At 37.9% G+C, this 18823-nt stretch overlaps 1 protein-coding gene across 2 annotated transcripts in view; it reads left to right on the top strand.

Annotated features, from left to right (window-relative positions):
• Positions 1–16119, top strand: part of GBE1 (1,4-alpha-glucan branching enzyme 1) — a 383033-nt gene extending 366914 nt beyond the window's left edge. Inside the window, exons 15-16 of one of the 2 annotated variants that reach the window (XM_004706425.2) lie at positions 6174–6291; positions 15198–16119. In XM_004706425.2, the coding sequence (XP_004706482.1) occupies positions 6174–6291; positions 15198–15254 (175 nt within the window). In that variant the 3' untranslated portion in view covers positions 15255–16119. The remainder of the gene's footprint in view (positions 1–6173; positions 6292–15197) is intronic. The other variant, XM_045286245.1, reaches the window with a different exon arrangement.
• The last annotated feature ends 2704 nt before the right edge of the window (positions 16120–18823 follow it).

Raw genomic sequence — 18823 nt, 5'->3', positions numbered from 1 at the left:
TTCCTCCTGTCCCACTATCTTGCTCAGTCCCCACCAGGGTTTCAGCAATTTCTCTTTGTTACATTACCCTTGATCATGCCCTTCCAGGCCTCCCACACCCACCTCACCACCAATTTGGATCGCTTGTTGTTCCCTTGTCCCTCGGTTTGTTAACACCATTTCCTTTCCCCCAACTTCCCCCTATCCCATGTCCCACCGGAACTGTCAGTCTTGTTGTTTTCTCCTCCAGATTGTTCATCCAGTCTATCTTATTTAGACAGACCTGCGGAGATAATAACATGCACAAAAACAAGACAGAGCATGAGTTTTTTAGAAGCAAAGTTAAGGTAAGGACAATACTAAATGAATAATTTGCTGTGAAAGTAATATATTCATAAACATCACATTGCTGCTGTACATGGTTTTTAAGAAAATAACTGAAGCACCAGAATGCTCATTCCCAGTGAAGAATTCATAAGTGCAGGATATGATTTACATCACAGAAGCAATACTAGAAATGCTTAAATGAAAGGTGCATACACACACACACAACACACTAAAACAATATACATTCATAATAAGCACAGCAGCATGGTATTTATGCCTTTACTACAAATGCATTTGGAAAGAGATCAAAGGTAACTAAAAATTGTAGTCAATGGTCTTCTCTCATTCAAGACAGTAAACAAGGCATAATCTAACTATCTGAGTATTCATCACTACATTACAATCTACAGTTGGAAAGCTACTGTTGCAAGAATAAGGTTAAGTGTTTTCATGTGCACTCTTAAATTAAATTTCAAGACTCCAAGCATACAGAGGCTTAGATGAAGACATGAGAAGATCAAATTAAAATTGAAGAACCAGATAAGTGATAGTATATTTATAAAACATAAAGGGACAGATCTATCTGAGATGCCATCGATACAACTCTAACCAAAGACTTTATAAATCCTTCCTGGAAATAAATAAAATTGAATTTATGAAGTATAAAAGGGAAGGGTTTTGGAATGGTGGCAATATCTATACCAGATAATTATCATTAGACATTTAAAATCATAAAATCCCCTTTGTCTTGAGCTCCTGTTTTCTTTCCACCACATTGTTCACGTACTTCAATTAGAGCGGTCCTTAGAATTTTATATGGACATTTTTTGTCTTTGATGATTGGTGTAGTTTTTTCATGACATCATGATCATAGCGCTGTGTTGACTTAATAATTAGAAGAAACAATAATGTATCTGAAAATTCACAGATATACTAAAATACTCTATTTTTACATTGTAGTTTGTTATGAATTGGAATACTTTATTGGTGGACATATGTAAAATAATTTAACTTAAAATGAATGATGTTTTAGACTTGAAGATATGTGTAACATATCAGCTTTGCCGCCTTTATGGTCACCTAATCACTGGAAAGCCCCGTTTCTTCTCACTCAATTTGAAATCTCAGGGGTTGTACCTTACAATTAATGTCCTCAGCTTCATCAGTGGGAGCAAAGTGAGTTTAGTGTAGATTGATATAAATGATAGTACTTCTTCCATCAAAGTTCTTATACTTTGGACAGACACTTTATCAAGTGGCTGAGCAAACACAGCAGCTTTTGAAGTATTTGAAGAGCCATTGAGTTTAAGAGTCTTCATGCCTTCACTGTTCTTTAATCTTATTAGCACAGGCTGCCTTCTGAACATGGCTCTTCCCTGCTCCAAATTTCAGGAGGCAGATTATAAAATAATGCTTAGAACTTCTTATCTACTTCCACCTGTCGAGAGATATATAAAATACTTAGGAAGTCCTTGAATTTAAAATGATTCAAAGAAGCATTAATATTTTAAAATATGAGCCAAGTAAATAAACATATTCACTTAGGTAACTTTAAAACTGTCTAATTTCTATTCTCATTTTAATCACCATCCCCCAAAGATTGCATATTTTTTTACTTGAGTAATGTGTATGATCAATGTACAAACACAGAGCACTTAACACTTATGTTTTTGCAAATATTACTTTTAGCCCAGTGTTTTGATTTGTTAGAAATTCTCAAGTTTAAAGATTATATTTGCTAAAGGAAATTGTTATATTCCCTGGATAATAAAGACACAGGCTGGGCTCTTTCAAAGAAATGCCACAGCAGAGTGTTTTTCTTTAAATTCTCTCACTGCCATTGAGTTGATGCCAACTCACAGTGACCCACGATAGGACAGAGTAGTATGCTCCCTGTGAGTTTCTGAGGCTGTACAGGAGTCTCTACAGGAGTAGAAACCCCCATCTTTCTCATTCGGAGCAGCTGCGTGGGGGTGGGGTATTGTTTTATTTTTATGTTTTAAATCATTCTATTGGGGGCTCGTACAACTCCTAGCACAATCCATACATACATCCATTGTGTCAAGCACATTTGTACATTTGTTGCCATCATCATTCTGAAAACATTGGCTTTCTACTTGAGCCCTTGGTATCAGCAAGCTGGTGGTTTTTAATTGCTGGTCTTGTCTTCAGCAGCCCAACAAGCAACCCACTAGGCCATTGAGGTTCCTCTTTAAATTATGGGACAGGAAAATATCTCTAAAGTGACATTTGGAACTTTCTGCACAGCTTTTGTAAACTTTTCCTTTATAACTATAAGCTTAGATGTTTTAAATAAGCTGATTCTAACCTTTTCAGTATGATGATCCTTTTCAATATAAAAAATAAATGGATCTTTGTAACATTTCATTGAATAGAAAGGCAAAAATTTCTAATAATTTTGTGACTTTTACTTTATATTTTATTAATTAAAAACCTCATTCTTTGAAATTTAGTAATATGCATATTAACATAATTTGGTCAATGACAGTGCTTAATACATATGTAGATACCCAGGCAATTATAATAGCATAATGGTAATTCAGTGACACTCTTAAAATATGCCCCTTGTAATAGCCCTTATAAGAACATCCTTATAATAACACAATTATTGATCCTCACTTCACAGGGACAGGGACACTAATTTTGGTGTATACTTGCTTTCTTCATTCACTCCTGCCAATAATATATATTGCCAACTAGCAATTTAGTAAAAGATACTCTAATTCATTCATCTTTGTAAGTACCCCAGGACTTAATTCTCTAAACTGTACTCATTGAAGATTTATAGAAGTATGTGATGAAATAAAGAACACTAAACTTCTATTTATGCTTTATTTTATGCTGTGCTTAGTAATTTATCTTCATTACCCATATTTTATCATTAAACTGGTATGCTTAATTTTAGTTACACTGAATGATTTTAGAACGTGCCTGAGCCTACTCATATTTTGAAACACTTTATCACTCATCTATATATCCATCTATCTGTCCATCCCTCTGTCCATTATCTTTTCTTTAAAATGATAACATTTAATCAGAGCATGCAGATTTAGATTGATGAAAATGTAACATGCCTAATAAAACTCCTTTGGTGACTACCTTTGCTGTATCTCTTCACAAGATAGAGGCTACCTCTTCCTCAAAATGATACATCATGTTTCTGTTATTATCCACTTGTACTATTAATGTGATGATTTGGGGTGGATTTAAAATAACATACTATCATGTTCCCAATTCTACCTTACAAATCTGGCTAGACCAAAGCATGTACACTGGTACAGATAAGAGCTGGAAACACAGGGAATCCTGGACAGATAAAGCCCTCAGGACCAATATTGCGAGTAGCCATACCAAGAGGGTAAGGGGAATGTGGGGGGAGAAAGGTGGAACTGATCACAATGATCTACATATAACCCCCTCCCAGGAGATGGAAAACAGAAAAGTGGGTAAAGGAAGATAACTATCAGTGTAAGATGTGGAAAAAAATAAAAATTTATAAAATATCAAGGGTTCATGAGGGAGGGAGGGGAAAAAATGAGAAGCTGATACCAAGGGCTCAAGTAGAAAGAAAATGTTTGGAAAATGATGCTAGCAACAAATGTACAAGTTTGCTTGACACAATGTATGTATGTATGGATTGTGATAAGAGTTGTACGAGCCCCCAATAAAATGATTTTTTAATTACATATAAAAAATAAATAATACAAATACTTCTCATATGAAATAGTTATATACCAATACAAGAATGCCTTTTTGAGCTACAAGATACAAGGTGACTATGAAAGTTTGTGATTTTTATAAATACCATCTTTAGACAATTTGAACAACTAATTTTTATAATAATAAAAATTATTGTTCCAGCTGCTAGTTGCTGTCAACTCAAGTTCATAGTCACCTCCTTTCTATCATAGTAGATCACACACACACACACATCAGCTGATTTTTAGAAGTAAAATACTAGGCTTTTTTCCCAAGGTGCCTTTAGATAGACTTTGAACTTTCATCCTTTTCGTTAGCATCCTAGCCCATTGACCATTCGCCACATCTAGGTGTTCTGCAATAATATAGCTGAGATACATTGAGTTGTAAATACAGTGATGCTAGCATGCCTAAGAACTCATTGGGAAAAGAAATTATAGAATACGTGATTACAACATGATCCAGCTGTAGCATGACTGATTGAATGCTTGTATAACCTCATGTCCTGCCACTTCCATAGTCACTATCTGCTTTTCCTCTAGGTTCTATAATTCAGTGCAAGGGTCACATAGAATTTACAGAAAAGTGTCAGTTCTAGAGGTTTCTAAGGAAGTTGACAGATTACAGTGAAGATGAGAAATGCTCAGGATACAGATGTACAATCAGGACATGTTACAAAGTTCTTCCGGGTCTGCTACTAGAAGCCCAAAGGACATGTCACTCCGCTGTAAGCCTCAACCCGAAGGCATTCAGCTCAAGCTCCATGGTTCAGTGAACCCAGCTCCCTGAGTTAAGTGCCCAAAGGCACCCCACTCCGCAAGCCAGCCGACTGCCCAAAGGAGCGGATGTGTTTGCTCTTTGGACTGGGAAATCCGCCTGTCTGTCTCCTGCTGGGACTCGTGGTTCGCTTGTTGCTCATCTGATGTTCGAGTTGTCTTCTGGCTCCAGGAGGTTCACTCGCAGGGATCTCAGGTCCAGGGGACATGTTACACTTCTGGCTCTTGCTGGTAGTGAGGTCGTCCTTTCTAGTTCTCAGAGGAATCCATTTATTCACAGAAGGATGGCAATCCAAGGAATCCTGTTAACAATTACTCACAGATGAGTCTTATTAGTGTCTTCCCCCACCTTCCTACCAGACCCATGCAGGGAAAGGTTGTTAGAAGTTAGAGATTGAGTTAGAAGGCCACATTCAGTAATTCACCGTCCCTGCACCTCACTATGTCGACAGTAGCGTTGTGCTTATCACCAGGGGAAGGGAATAAAACTGCTTCTGTCTGCGGTGCTGATGGGTGCTTTGTTCATTTCTGTATCCTTCGTATCAATCAGAATCTAGGAAAATGGACAAATTCCGAAATAGATTAAGAAGCTCAAATAGCACATCTAATGAGGAATAGCTGGAAGTTCTGGGATTATATGTAGTATGCATTTAATAATATACTTAGAAGACATAAATAAGACATGTTATCACAGTTTTTAAGTTCACAGTTGCTAACAAAAAGGTTGATAGTTCAAACCCACCAGCCACTTCATAGGAGAAATATGTGGCGGTCTACTTCCATAAAGGTTCCAGCCTTAGAAAACCTATGGAGAAGTTCTACTCTGCCCAGTAGGGCTCTATGGCTTGGAACATATACCATATACTTAGGGTTGTGTGTTGGAATGTATACTATACAACAGTGAGTTTGGTTTGATTTTTAGAGAACACAAGGAGATAGCATAGCTATTACTAAATACTTGCAAGGTTATTTTATAGAGAAGTTACTGAATGTACTCTTTACGTCTTTTCGGAGTAAGAACAGTACCAAGGAACCAGTACAGTGAAATACTGCCAGCAGCTGGAATGTGTTCACAAGAGAAAGTTGATTCTCTGCTAACAAGCATGTTCAGTCCTAGGCTGGATGGCACTAGATATGCTGTAATAGGAGGATAGCAAGCATTCCATTCTTGAGAATATCTGAAATATTAAAGAAGAAATGAGTCAATCCAGAGGAGCCTTCTCTAATTTAAAATGGCATCATTATCGATAGAGGTCTAGATGCATGATTTAGCAGCATTCAGGATAGCAACTTCTAAATTTCCATCTCAGAACATGTTTCAAAATGTCTCATGCAATTGCTGGAAAATTGTGACTTCCTTAATGCCTGTACATTCAAAATTGTGCTGGATTCGGATGCACCCGAGTATGGAGGGCACCAGAGACTTGACCACAGCACCGATTACTTTTCTGAGGCTTTTGAACACAATGGCCGCCCCTATTCTCTTTTGGTAAGTTTTGAAATATTTCTTCATTCAGTTTTGATTTTGTCTTTGGTTTTCATGTAAGTGATGTTACCTTCAAAGAAACCCCTCCTCCACGAGGAAGTGATGCTGAGAGAGGGGTGGGGCAAGGAAAGGGGCATGACGCCAAATTAAAAGCCATTTACTAGGTAATAGAGCCAGGCGTTGTGTGTGGTGTTGGACTAACTTGGGTTTTGAACATTTTTTTAAAAAACAGTAATGGATTGGGGGGAACAATTATGGGGTTTTCACATTAATAGAATTATACATTATTTCTCAAAAATTATGTGAAAAGCAGATATGTATTATTCATTTTATTATGAATATTTTAATTCTTTATGTTAAAACCTTCTTTCTTTCTGTTCTTCTTGCTTTTACTGAAATACATTATATTCAGCAGAAAAATTATGGCTATGTAATAAAATTTAATTTAAACACTTTAAAAGAATCATGAATATGTATCTTTTTTCACGTAGTAAGTTGAAGACTGAATTTTATAATAGGTTCAAAATTCTCTGCTGCCCTACATATTCCTGAGAAAAGCATTATTTTATGTAACTAATTTTAATTTTGTGGAATTTTCACATTGCTTTAAATGACTTCATTTTAAATGCTTTTTTAAAAAACATAGGACTTGGCACATTCCTAGATCTACAGTATATTCACAGGTCCACATCTCTATGTTTTAAAACTTTCATGTTTCTTTTACTGATTGTTCAATCTTTCTATTTTTCATTTTGCCTTGTTTTAATCATGAGAGATCCTGGACTAAATTTTACAGAAATTCATGAGGTCAGGATGTATTTAGCAAATGGATGACTGTATCATAACTGAAACCTCTGATTTGCATGAAAGTCCTCCATCTTTCCAACTTGAGACATGATAGGGGAAGTAGGAGAGTCTGTATGTTTTTCCTGCCTCCCGTTTGTCAACCAGCCATCTCCTAGAGTCGTGTCAGTACTCGCTTCTTTATCCACTCTCAGATACAGGATTTTTGTGGCAAAGACAATGAAAGAAAGTAGACTAAAAAGAGCAGGGATATGCAAGATGGAATTGATGACTAGTATAGAGGAAAGAAAGTACAACGGCGATAGTTTTGCCCCAACTTATATGTGTTTGCAGAGTGTGTTGATAAAGAAAAAGCTACATAAAGAAATAGGTATACCTTAACAAATAGATGCCTGTGTATTCTTAAAAGGAAGGCTCAAAGATCTGCCTCTTTCTTCAAAGGTATTGTGTTGCTATAGTTTTCCCCAACATCTACTGGGAACATGTAATAAGATTGACTTTAAAAAGCAAAAATGTTAACACTTCAGAAATGCACTAGAAAATTGCCTTAATGCTTAGAAATACCCAAAATTATTCCTCCAGACCCCGGAGGTATTGGAAAGATAATTCAGTTAAGAGGAGTCATGAATATGCAGCAATTAATCACAGTAAAAGCTAAACTTCAACCACTATGTGAGCTCGAAAGGGGTTTGAAGGACTCGTACAGCAGCGCCTTGGTGCAGCCCACCTTCATACAAGTTAGTGGATCCACTACGGTTTCTTTGTTTCCGTATGGGAGCGGCCTGGTACTATGATGAAAAGGCACAAAATGTGGTGATGAGAGAAACCGGGAACACGTTTCTCTATTGCTGCTAGTTACTACCCATGAGAATGTGGGTAATTAATGTTTTATGCTTCACCATCTCTTATCTGTACATGAAGATGAATAATAACAGAAGAAGAATCATCTCTACAGCCTGGAATTCTTATAAGTCATAAACTCATTAGCTTTTGTAGGCTTTTTAGATTCATATGTTATTGTGCACATACTTGAAATTGTTATCATGTCTAGTCGATAGTGATTGAGGTTTTCAAATCATGTCCGTTCACGAGGTTTTTGGGGACACACCGTTAAAGACTTTCTGCTGACTCTGGAGACATGTCAGTCTTAGGTAAAAGACCCACAAGTGCTGGATGTAGACAGAAGACGTCTTGGTATCTCTCCTTCTGACTTTATGAGCAAAGGTATTCTGTCCTAGTTAAAACAAGGTAACTAACCAGTGGCAGCAGCAGTCAGGAGATAGCTTCTCAAGAACTCATCGAATTGATCTCACGAACGTGGAGTGCGCAGTTCTAAATTAGCAGATGGAATGAGGATATCGTGTAAATCTCAATCACAGGTAGAGGAACACAGCCGCACACACACATTAGAAATAGAATAGCCTGTAATAGCATCCCGAGATTTCAGATGCAGCTTGTTCAGGAAAGTTAGAGTTGTGTTCCTAGCTGCAGCATGTGCTTTTGATCTCTGCAAGTGTTTTAAGAGTTATTTATTTCAGTGAGTCTTTAGGCTCCAAATGGAATGACCACTGATTTCAATGCCAGGATGAGAGTATAGAAATGAGCCAATGAAAGTTTTTCTTCTTGCCAGACTTATCCTGGGAGTAGCTAGTGGAGAAAATCTAAGCACATAAAAAGTGCTTAGAACCAGGAAGTCTCATTATAATAGAGCACCTTTTTAAATGAACTCAGTTGTGGTGTGAGTCAACCACGCTCCTTGAACATGACCATAAGCCCTTTCTGTGGAGGTATGTGAGCACAGCCAGTGGTATCAGTGCTTCCACACTGAGAGCAACAGGAGGGCAGGTGGGCAATGTACAACGTGTTTCCGCTTCCAGGGAAAGTCTTCCCATCGTCGCTCATACACATTTGCTAAAGTTTCATTTGCAGGCTCAGTAATCCATAGGATCTGGTAAATAACTCCCCAATCTCTTTTCCAAGATAGCAACAAACAGCTCGAAGGATACCTGAACTAGCCATGCTTGCTGCAGCATCTGCAGAGACAGCTCCAGCATGGCCCTTGTGTGTTCCTTCAGTTGAAACGGTGAAGCCAGGGCATGAGTGCGTGTGTCCTACAACTGAAACCTATGTGCTAAGGCCGGAGTAGCTCGCAAATGCCAAGAGGTGACAGAGAAGAACTTCATTGTGCTTTATTGGCAGTCATTGGAAAGTTCATTTTAGCACAGTAATTTCTCTATTTCTGATCCTGCTCTGGGGGCTATATGTTAACTTCTCGGTTAATCGGGGTACTGGGAGGAGAGGCGTTTCCTTTTCTTCTTTGACTCATCAATTCAAATTTCCTAACACAGAGGGGAGATGGCAGTAGGTGAGCTTTAAATAAGTTAGATGTTTTTATAATATTCAAGAGTTATCAATGATGAAAATATGACTAAAGCAGTAGCTTTAACATTAATGTATTTACCAATTAGACTCCTTATCAATAGCAAGTAGGTCCATTTATTACATTCTAAATTTGGGTGTTCAAAAGCCGACTTGGTTTAAGTAAAAGGTTGTTGGGCAGATAGAGTAGCATATATATTTGACTATCCAATTACTGAAATTGGATTATATACAGTTTAATTCTGTGTGAATGTTTGCTTATAAATATATAAACCAGATAAATATAAGTATACCTATAAACATAACTGGAATCCCTGTTAAGTACATGAGTTAATTGGATGGTTAACTACATGCAGTTAAATTCATGGCTACTAACTGAGAGGTTAGTAGTTCAAATCCACCCAGAGATGATTCAGAAGAAAGGCCTGGTTTTCTGTTTCCAAAGGGCCTCAACCATGAAAACCCTGTGGAGTGCAGTTCTACTTTGCAACACATAGAGCAGTCATGAGTCGGAAGCGACGCAATGGCAACTGGAAATATAACTAAATAAATGTAATTAGAAAATACCAATTTCATAGCCATATATGATAGTGTCTCACATGTTCACAACGTGATCTTAGTCTAGTTCTTAATGACTAATGAATGAACATGGTACATCTGTTTACCAGCATAAAGGTATTATCTTTTGACAGGCATGCTACACAGTTTCTATTTTCATGTACTTAAAAAAAAAAAGATTTATATTTAAATGCACTTAAACATTAATTGATCTTCAAATTGATTTATATTATTTTCATGTTTCTTTTTACTGCTGCCTATTTCAAAATTATTTTAAAATTTAATATGCCATTAAAATTATAAATGTAGAGTTTCACAGACAATACTCAAATGATAGCTGCTGTTTCAAGTTGATTCCTCTTCCCGGTGACGTTTGAGGACAGAGTAAAAGCACCCGTAGGCTTCCCAAGGCTGTAAATCTCACAGAAAGAGACCGCCACATGTGTCTCCCACGCAAGGAGTGCTCAGTTCAAACTGCCCGCCTTTCAGGTAGCACCTAAGCTCTTAACCACTTTGCTACAAGGGCTCCCCATGTGAGGGCAAGTCAAAGAGGATGCTGGGAAATTTGCTCCCTGCCGTTTGAGTTAGTTCCGACTCATAGCAATCCTGTAAGACAGGGTGGAACTGCCCCTGTGCGTTTCTGTGCCTGGAACTCTTTATAGAAGTAGAAAGCCCTGTCATTTGCTCCCAGTATGGGTGGCAGTTTTGAACTACTGGCATTGCAGTTAGCAACACAATGCACAATGTACTAGTCACCAGGACTCCTTTGGGAAACATTCCTATACCAAACTATCAAAAGAGGAAGCCATCATTTCTTGACATATTCCCCCATCTCCATCTATGCACTTCTTTCTAGATGTGGTGGTTCATCTCTCTAACCATTCCCCCAAAGAATCATGTCCCTTCAGTGTACAGCACGTCAAAATGGTAGTTTGGGCATCGCGAGGGAGTCCACTCTTTTTCCTGTTAAATGTCCTTTCAGTTTTACAAACAAAAAGAAGTGTGAAGGAACAAAATCAAGTAGGAGGGATGGGATAAGGTTTCACAATGAAATTATTATAGAAAAGCTCTTGCTACCATTAAAGAATAAGCAGCTGCATTGTGGTGATAAGGGGGGTAACTCCTGTCCTTTGTCTCACCAGTGCAATTTTCAGTTTTCTGAAAAATAACTTCATAATCACATATCCTTTGTAAAAGATCTATGAAGAATCTCCCCAAACAGTCACCATAACCTTATGACCTGGCCTCTCTGCAGAGAATTTAACTGACCCACCAGATCCCTTAAAAGCTACTGTTTGGATTGGACATCGGGGGCTTTTTTAGAAGCACCATAATGAGGATAAGACCAATGTATTCCTAAGAGTCCTGGTCTGGAGCCATCCATGGAATCCAGAGGCACGTTTAAATGCATTGTGTTGGGAATAAAGCCATGCATATATCAACTGAAACCTGGGAGCAATCCTTTACCTTGCAGTAGATTATAGGGACCCCAACTTGTTCATATCTGTAATTACCTCATCATAAGGACAATCTGTGATTGTCTCAAAGTTCCTTAGTATAATTGGGAGATATTTGCTAACCACTAAGAAAATGTATCTATATACTTGAAACCATAATATAGAAGAAAACTCAGAATTCCATAGATGATCATAATTAAGAAAAATCCACTTGCTTGGAGAAATCCCTTAATATTGCCTATGCTGCAAGGGCTCTGGAGCAACATAAGCACATTCTGGTAATTAACATTGAAGTGAAAAATATAATTACACAATATCCCTGTTAACGATGCTGTATAATTATCAATTTAAAGTTTTGAGTAGATAGTCTACGTGTGTATGGAATTGGCATCATAAAGCTCCTTACATAAAATGGCCAGCATCATTTATTAAAATTCGTTGAAGTGATTTTTAACCATTAAATATCAAAATAGGAAACTATATATATATATGCATGTATTGCATACCTTGAATGTATTATGTTAATCCATTTTAACGCTTAAATTTGAAGCAGCAAAGATTCCAAGGAATAAAAAAAAATATTATTTACATTGTAAATGAAAATACAGTCATTCAGAAATGTCCAGTAGGAGATGGTTTTTCAAGAGAAAGAGGTCTTTTGACTCCCATGAAGAATTACAGTCTGGGAAACTCACAGGAGCAGTTCGTCCTGTCCTTCAGGGTCCCTCTGAGTTGGCAATGACTTGATGGCTGTTGAGTTTGGTTTGGTTTGATTTGATTTCATTTGGTTAGGAGACAGTTCTTACTTTCATTAATGAAACTGTTATGAAGGCATGACTCAAACAGGGCAGACATGGGAACTACATGAAATCCAAACAAGAGACTCACCTTGACTGCTCCTGCCCATATAAATGATGGCACACACTGAGCAAGGTCGTGCCTGTATTTGTCATAAGCCTACCTTGTCCATGTGTTCCACTGTAACTTTCTCAGGAGGCTTCGGCTTATCAGAATCTTCTTACCTTCTTTTAGAAAGTTATCATATCATATGAAGTTAGTTTTAATGTAGCAGGGCCTGGGAATTCTTTCATTTTGTTTCTGGTACTACTATGAAATTTAGGCTCTTTTCAGTTTTAGTGGTAGAAACAATTCAGACTCATTCTTTGTATAATCCGCTTTGCCATTGACTCTCTTAACTAAACACATACAACCATTAGCCAATTATCATCTAGTTCAGTAGTTCTCAACCTTCCTAATGCTGGGACCCTTTAATACAGTTCCTCATGTTGTGGTGACCCCAACCATAAAGTTATTTTTGTTGCTACTTTATAACTGTAATTTTGCTACTGTTATGAATCAGGCGACCCCAGTGAAAGGGTCATTTGACCCCCAAAGGGGTGAGGACCCATAGGTTGAGAACCGCTGATGTACTTGATCGTGACTTATAGTATCCCGTGTGTGTCAGAGTAAACCTGAGCGCAAAAGGGTTGTCCGTGGGTGAGATTCTGGAAGTAGATAACCAGGCCTTTGTTCTGTTTCTCTCTGCATGTACTCGCACCTTCAAACTTTCTGGTAGTCGTCAAGCAAGGTAACCATTTGCACAGCCCAGAAACAGAACCCTGAATGAGTACTCGGCACACTTCTTTGGAGCACATGCCACTGTCCTTTGATTCAAGCCTGATTTGATCCGAGTTTGGGAAGGGATAAGCTGAGTCTGAGTCTTGGTTTCTTTCATTTCTCATTTGCTTTAGTTTGGGATGCTTTGATCTGTAACTCAATTGTAGACTATGCTGCTTTGGAGTTGATCTGCCTAGATCAGTGGCAATAGTTCACCTTATATTTGTTAATGGATACTTCTAGTGTTGCCTATTCAACTAACTTTATAAGACCTTGTCTTTCATAGGCAAAAAGAAGATACTAAATGGATGGGGACTCCTTGGCAGTTTAAGTCTCATGTGGTTTTAGTTATAAGTCATTAAAAATGTGTAACTTGTTGGGAAACAGATTTAAGTACATAGTTTACTATGCTGCATTTAAGTACATAGTTTTACTATGCTGCAAGAATATAAGATTTATCCCTTTGAAAGTATTGACTGACTGACTGTACAGAATGACTGTTATCATGTGTGGAATTTTTCTCAGATGGTGATCATTCTTAAATCACTATTACTTTTCATTGAAAAAAAATTAAAAACTATCCTTTATACTTTTAATACTAATTTTTCAAAATTCCATCATTGTCAAAATACTTTAATATTGATATTAAAATCAAACAACTGCCTTGGCATGTTTATTATTCTTTTAATACTGCCAAGTGTGGGTTAAATATTTTAAGGGGAAAAACTTTCTTCCTTTGAAGTGGGGTTGCATTGGGCACAGGGTAGCTTTAGTTAATGAAAACCGCCTGCTGTACTCTGCTCTTTCTCCATCTTTTTTCCTTTGCCGGGTTTGCTTTACGCATTCCATTCTAGGTCTGAGCAATGAAAGCCTTCTCCCCTTCTTTTATCAAAACCATCAGATAAGCTTCCACTTCGAAATAAATTGCCTGAAAATAATATAGTATTAAAATCATGAGTAGAGATTCATTACTGCAATAATAATAACCGTTTACAATATCATTTTTATTTGTTGCTTGGTTACTAGTGCTGGATATGTATAAAATAGATGACCATCCAGAAATGTAAATTACCTTGCAGTTTTATAAGTTATTCAGATGAAAGTATATTAGATATTCTCATGTGAAATATGCTCATGTTACTCCCACTATTATTCTTTTTATCTAGTGCTGCTTTTTGATTTAGTTATCTTTAACCCCTAGTTTGTCCAGATATTATACTAAGAAATAGAAATAAAAAGCACATGGCCTCTGTCATCATAATGTTTAGATACAATCAGGAAGTAAACTTGAAAAAACATCACAAATTGTGGATACAAACAAAACAAATTGTGGATGCAAACAAAAACAGATCGCCAATTGTGATACAAACAAAAAGGTTGCCATCAGGTAAAATGACGAACCTATCAGTCCTATGGGTGGTCACGGGATGCCTGCCCATGAAACGATTATATCTGAGATTCAAGATAAAAGGAACCATTGAGGCAAGGAGTGTTCTGGGCAGAGGGCACAGCATGGCAAAGAGACCCAGAGAAAGGGACAGGGACGTATTGGGTGTATTTCATGAATCAAAAGACCCTTGGGGCTGGAGCTTGGCGCATGAGGGAAGAAGAGGCTAGGCAAGGCGCAAATGGTTCAGGGCCGTGCATATTTTACTTTTAGTGAAATGTCAACCTTGTTTCATTAGATTGGAGAAGAGTCTAAAATACACTAAAAATCACTTATGTTTCATTTATGATTTTGTCCTTAAAAAAAAGAGGGGAACAAAAAAGAAACTGTAAATGACACTATTGATACAAAACAATGCTTTCTGTTTTACTTTGATTCTCTCTAATTGTGACCTGTTGGGCAGCTGTCCTTCACCACCCAAAAGGTGCCCTGGCCTGCTCTTAGCCAACAAACTTAATGTTTGCAAATTGTATGGAGCCCTCTAGTGGTCGTTGCTTTAGAATCGTCTTAGATGCCAGAACTCTGGAAGCTTTGGCCTTGAGCCTTCTCAGAGCAAACAAATGGAATTGCAAAGATTCAGTCGTTTAAGCAGTGTGATAACGTTCCGCATTCCTTCCTGTGACACTGACCTGCGTGTGTTCACTTAGGTGTACATTCCAAGCCGAGTGGCCCTCATCCTTCAGAATGTGGATCTGCCCAATTGAAGAGGCCTGATTTCCGAGACCCACATGAAAATGTATGTTTTGTGCTCCTCATCAACAGATTTGTCATGTAGAAGCTTATCAAAATGCACTTGCCTTACCAAATTGTAAGATGTTTAAAATTCAGTATTTGTATATGCAAATAAATATTAAGGTTTTCATCAAAAGTAGGGGAACTATTTCTGAAATTTCAGCAATACTAGACTAGATTTTTTTTCAAGCCACCTGCACTAGTATTTCAAATGGAATATTTCATATAATACTAAAACCATTTTACTTTTCTGACTCTCTTATCAGAATCTTTTCTCATTCAGATTTGAATCACTCATGCAGTGTACTTACTTCTGTTTAATGTATACAGTAGGTTTAAAAGATGTACTTGGAGGGCATATTTGTTCTAATATCTCTTGGTCCAAATTATCAAGATTATTTCCCTGAGTGACCAGGATCATTGCCCCCTTTATCAAATTGTGTTAACATAAAATTAACCATTGTATCCAGGAAACTATAAAAGTAATTACCCCTGAATCCAGCTATGCTTAAGTTTGCATAAGTTTTATTTTGTAATCTTTTGTTCATTTAGTATCATTTACTCTTTTGGTAAATCATGATATCCCAGTTTTTCTGAAGACCTAAAACAGTAATTGTAATTCTAAGAAAATGTGTCTTTTACTTTCGGTCAATAAAAAACAAGTTGTAAAATTGCTTTTGCTGATGTTTATTTTATATTAGCTGATTTATATGGAATGCATATTAAAATGCTTTATCTCAACTATAATAATGTTTCCTTGTATATGTGCATAGTCATGTATATGTTTATATGTCTTGTTTAATGGAATTAATAAAAATAAATTCTTTTTCTGTGGTACTACGTTTTTGGATCTTGAAATTATTCTAATCAATTCACATATCTAAGATATGTTACAGCAATAAGCATGAGCACAATTAGAAGCTGAATTAAATATCCTCACCCAGTGATCTATTCAACAGCACCTTGGTATATTAAACAGGAGGCACGGGTCAAAAATCATCAATACCATGTCTATTGACAACTAGAAATTATGATGCATTTATGACATAAAGTATCTGCCATTTTTTAAAATCTCCCAGTTTTCTTTATTTTAATACTAGCTGCTGTTTTTGGCCTGATCATGTATGGGTGATAGAGAGTACTTGGAAGTCTTTCTATTAAAAATTCATTCAGTAAAGAAGAGATAAGCCATGGAGACTTGCTTTTATAGCTAAGCCAATATATTAACATTATAACTTTTTGGAGTGAAACACTAAGTTTAGAATGTGTTACTTATTTTAACTTCAAAGTAAAATAATAGTTATATTTTTCTGTGGTGCTAGCTGCTGCTGATGTATGCTGGGAGCCATTACTGAAAGCTGTCTGTGATTATTACCCTGTAATGGGGACATGAGCAATATCTCCCACGGCCCAATCTGTGCACCCTACCTGCTGTTGATTACAGCAGAACTTGCAGCCATGATATTACTTACATATTTTAACTTATCATTATTTGCCTTTCCGTTGGTTATGCATGAAAAGCTATTATTCTTGAATTGTCCTAATTAATGTTTTCTACCTTTCTAAGATCTAATATGTGTTGCAGTGGCTATATAGAACTCACAGACAAACTTGTTGATTAAAGGACTTAGTAAAGAAGGTAACAACTTCAGTGAGAGATGCTCAGGATTGAGTTGTTTATCAGGATATGTTACAAAGGTCTTTCGGGTCTGCTAATAAATGCCCAACGAGGCATACCACTCCACTCTGAGCCTCAACCCAAAGGCAGGAAGCTCAAGTTCCAGGGGTCAGTGAACCCAGGTCCCTGACACAAGTGCCCAGAGGCACCCCACTCAGCCTCCTGCACAAAAGCATTCAGCTTGACTTACCCCATAGGTTGGGAAGCCCATCCCATGCTCCGGATTCGGGCTCTGGGTCCTGCTGCGGTACCTCTGATGTCACCGCTGTCTTCTGGACCCTGGAGGTTCCCTGCGCAGGAAGCGCAGCCCCTGAGGATGCACTGCACGCCTGGCTCTTGCTGGTGATGAGATGCCTCTTCCTGATTCTCAGGGGCCTGTTTTCTACAGGGCAAGATGGCACTCCAGAGAATCCTGTTCACAGTTATGTGTAGGTGAACCCCATCAATATCTTCCCCCACCTTCCCAGACCCACGCAGGGAAGGTCCCTTGGTGGACGTTAGAGACTTTGGCTAGAAGAGTCACAGTAAAGAATCTGCTGCCAATGCAATCCTATTGTTAGGTAGGCCAGCATAGGACTGGGGGATGTCCATTAACGCGTGCCCAGAGGGCCAAGCTAGGGGAACAAAGGAGTGGCACAGCGCACATGTTCAGGGTTCCCGCCGGTAGGCAGGGGTGGGCGTGAACTTGAATTGGATCACCTAGCCAGGTAAATTCAATTCAGCCAATGGGGTTGACCAGGGGTCTTCCACCACGCCTCCCTGTGGAATCCTTGAAAAGGCAGAAGCCCGGAGGGGAGGGAGAGGAAGGACGAGAACCGAGACTGGAGGAGAACTTAGAACTGGGGAGAAGGACCTAAACCGAGGAGGGAGAACTCCGGCGCAGAGAGCTTTGGCACGCGTTGCGGGACGCAGAGCCGCTTCCAGCTAGGCCGCGTGTCCGGGAGGAGCCCCTTGGGTGCCGTGTAAACCTGAAACTTCTTCTAACTTTCATAAAACTCACTTCGATCACGAACCAGGCTTCGGCGTGAATTCTTTCTCGCGCGGAGCCAAGGACCGAGGTATAAATCTAGCTCCAGAGAGATCTAACACTATCATGGCATTTTTACAAAAGTACAAACATTTGCCTATTTTCCTTTAGGTGTGTGAACTCTATGGTAAAGTAAAATGACAACAACAAAACAGTAATGATGTGCTATATTTTGGTTACATTTTATTGTTTGAATCTTACAGCTTAAACTTAAGGATTTAACAATGTAATGCTAATTACCAGCATCAAACCTGTTTTGTGTTTTTCCTCAACAAGAACAATATTTATGCTTCTAGGTCAGAATTGTAAAAACACATGCCTATAATAAAATATTAATGTTCCAAATTTAAAAGACATAGATGACTAGATTTTTCCGATATTAGTGTGTTGCTAGTAATTACTAGTAATTGTTAATGAATGCTCTATTATCCAAAATAAAATTTACCCCTAATACTAAATGATGTCTCTAGTTTTAAGCTGATATTAGCCTGATCAGAAATTATCGTAGTTTGAAATGGTCAAAAGTGACATTGTAAACATTTTTTCCTAGAATGTTCCCACTTTATAGCACGTGAACTATCATATTCAATTCCTGTCCTCTCCTATTATCTTTTATGTTACTACATGTTCATAGTTTGTGTATTCTTCTCTACCATCAAATGAGGGAGTTAGTCACCCAGCTTCTCAAGTTCAAAAAGCAACCAGCGGCAAAAACTTGACTTGTCCCATGGCAACTGTGAAAGAATGCACGTTTCTTTTCCTCGGACTCTAGCACTCCCCTGAGCAATATCCATTCACCATGTGTCACCCATCAGGGCCATCATCATTGCTGTCCG

The sequence above is a fragment of the Echinops telfairi genome, unplaced genomic scaffold (assembly GCF_000313985.2).
Source record: "Echinops telfairi isolate 266 unplaced genomic scaffold, ASM31398v2 ScPeMD7_6;HRSCAF=24_1, whole genome shotgun sequence".
Lineage (NCBI taxonomy): Eukaryota > Metazoa > Chordata > Mammalia > Afrosoricida > Tenrecidae > Echinops > Echinops telfairi.
Note: the sequence above shows the minus strand (reverse complement) of the source record. Positions and strands in the feature narration are given on the sequence as shown.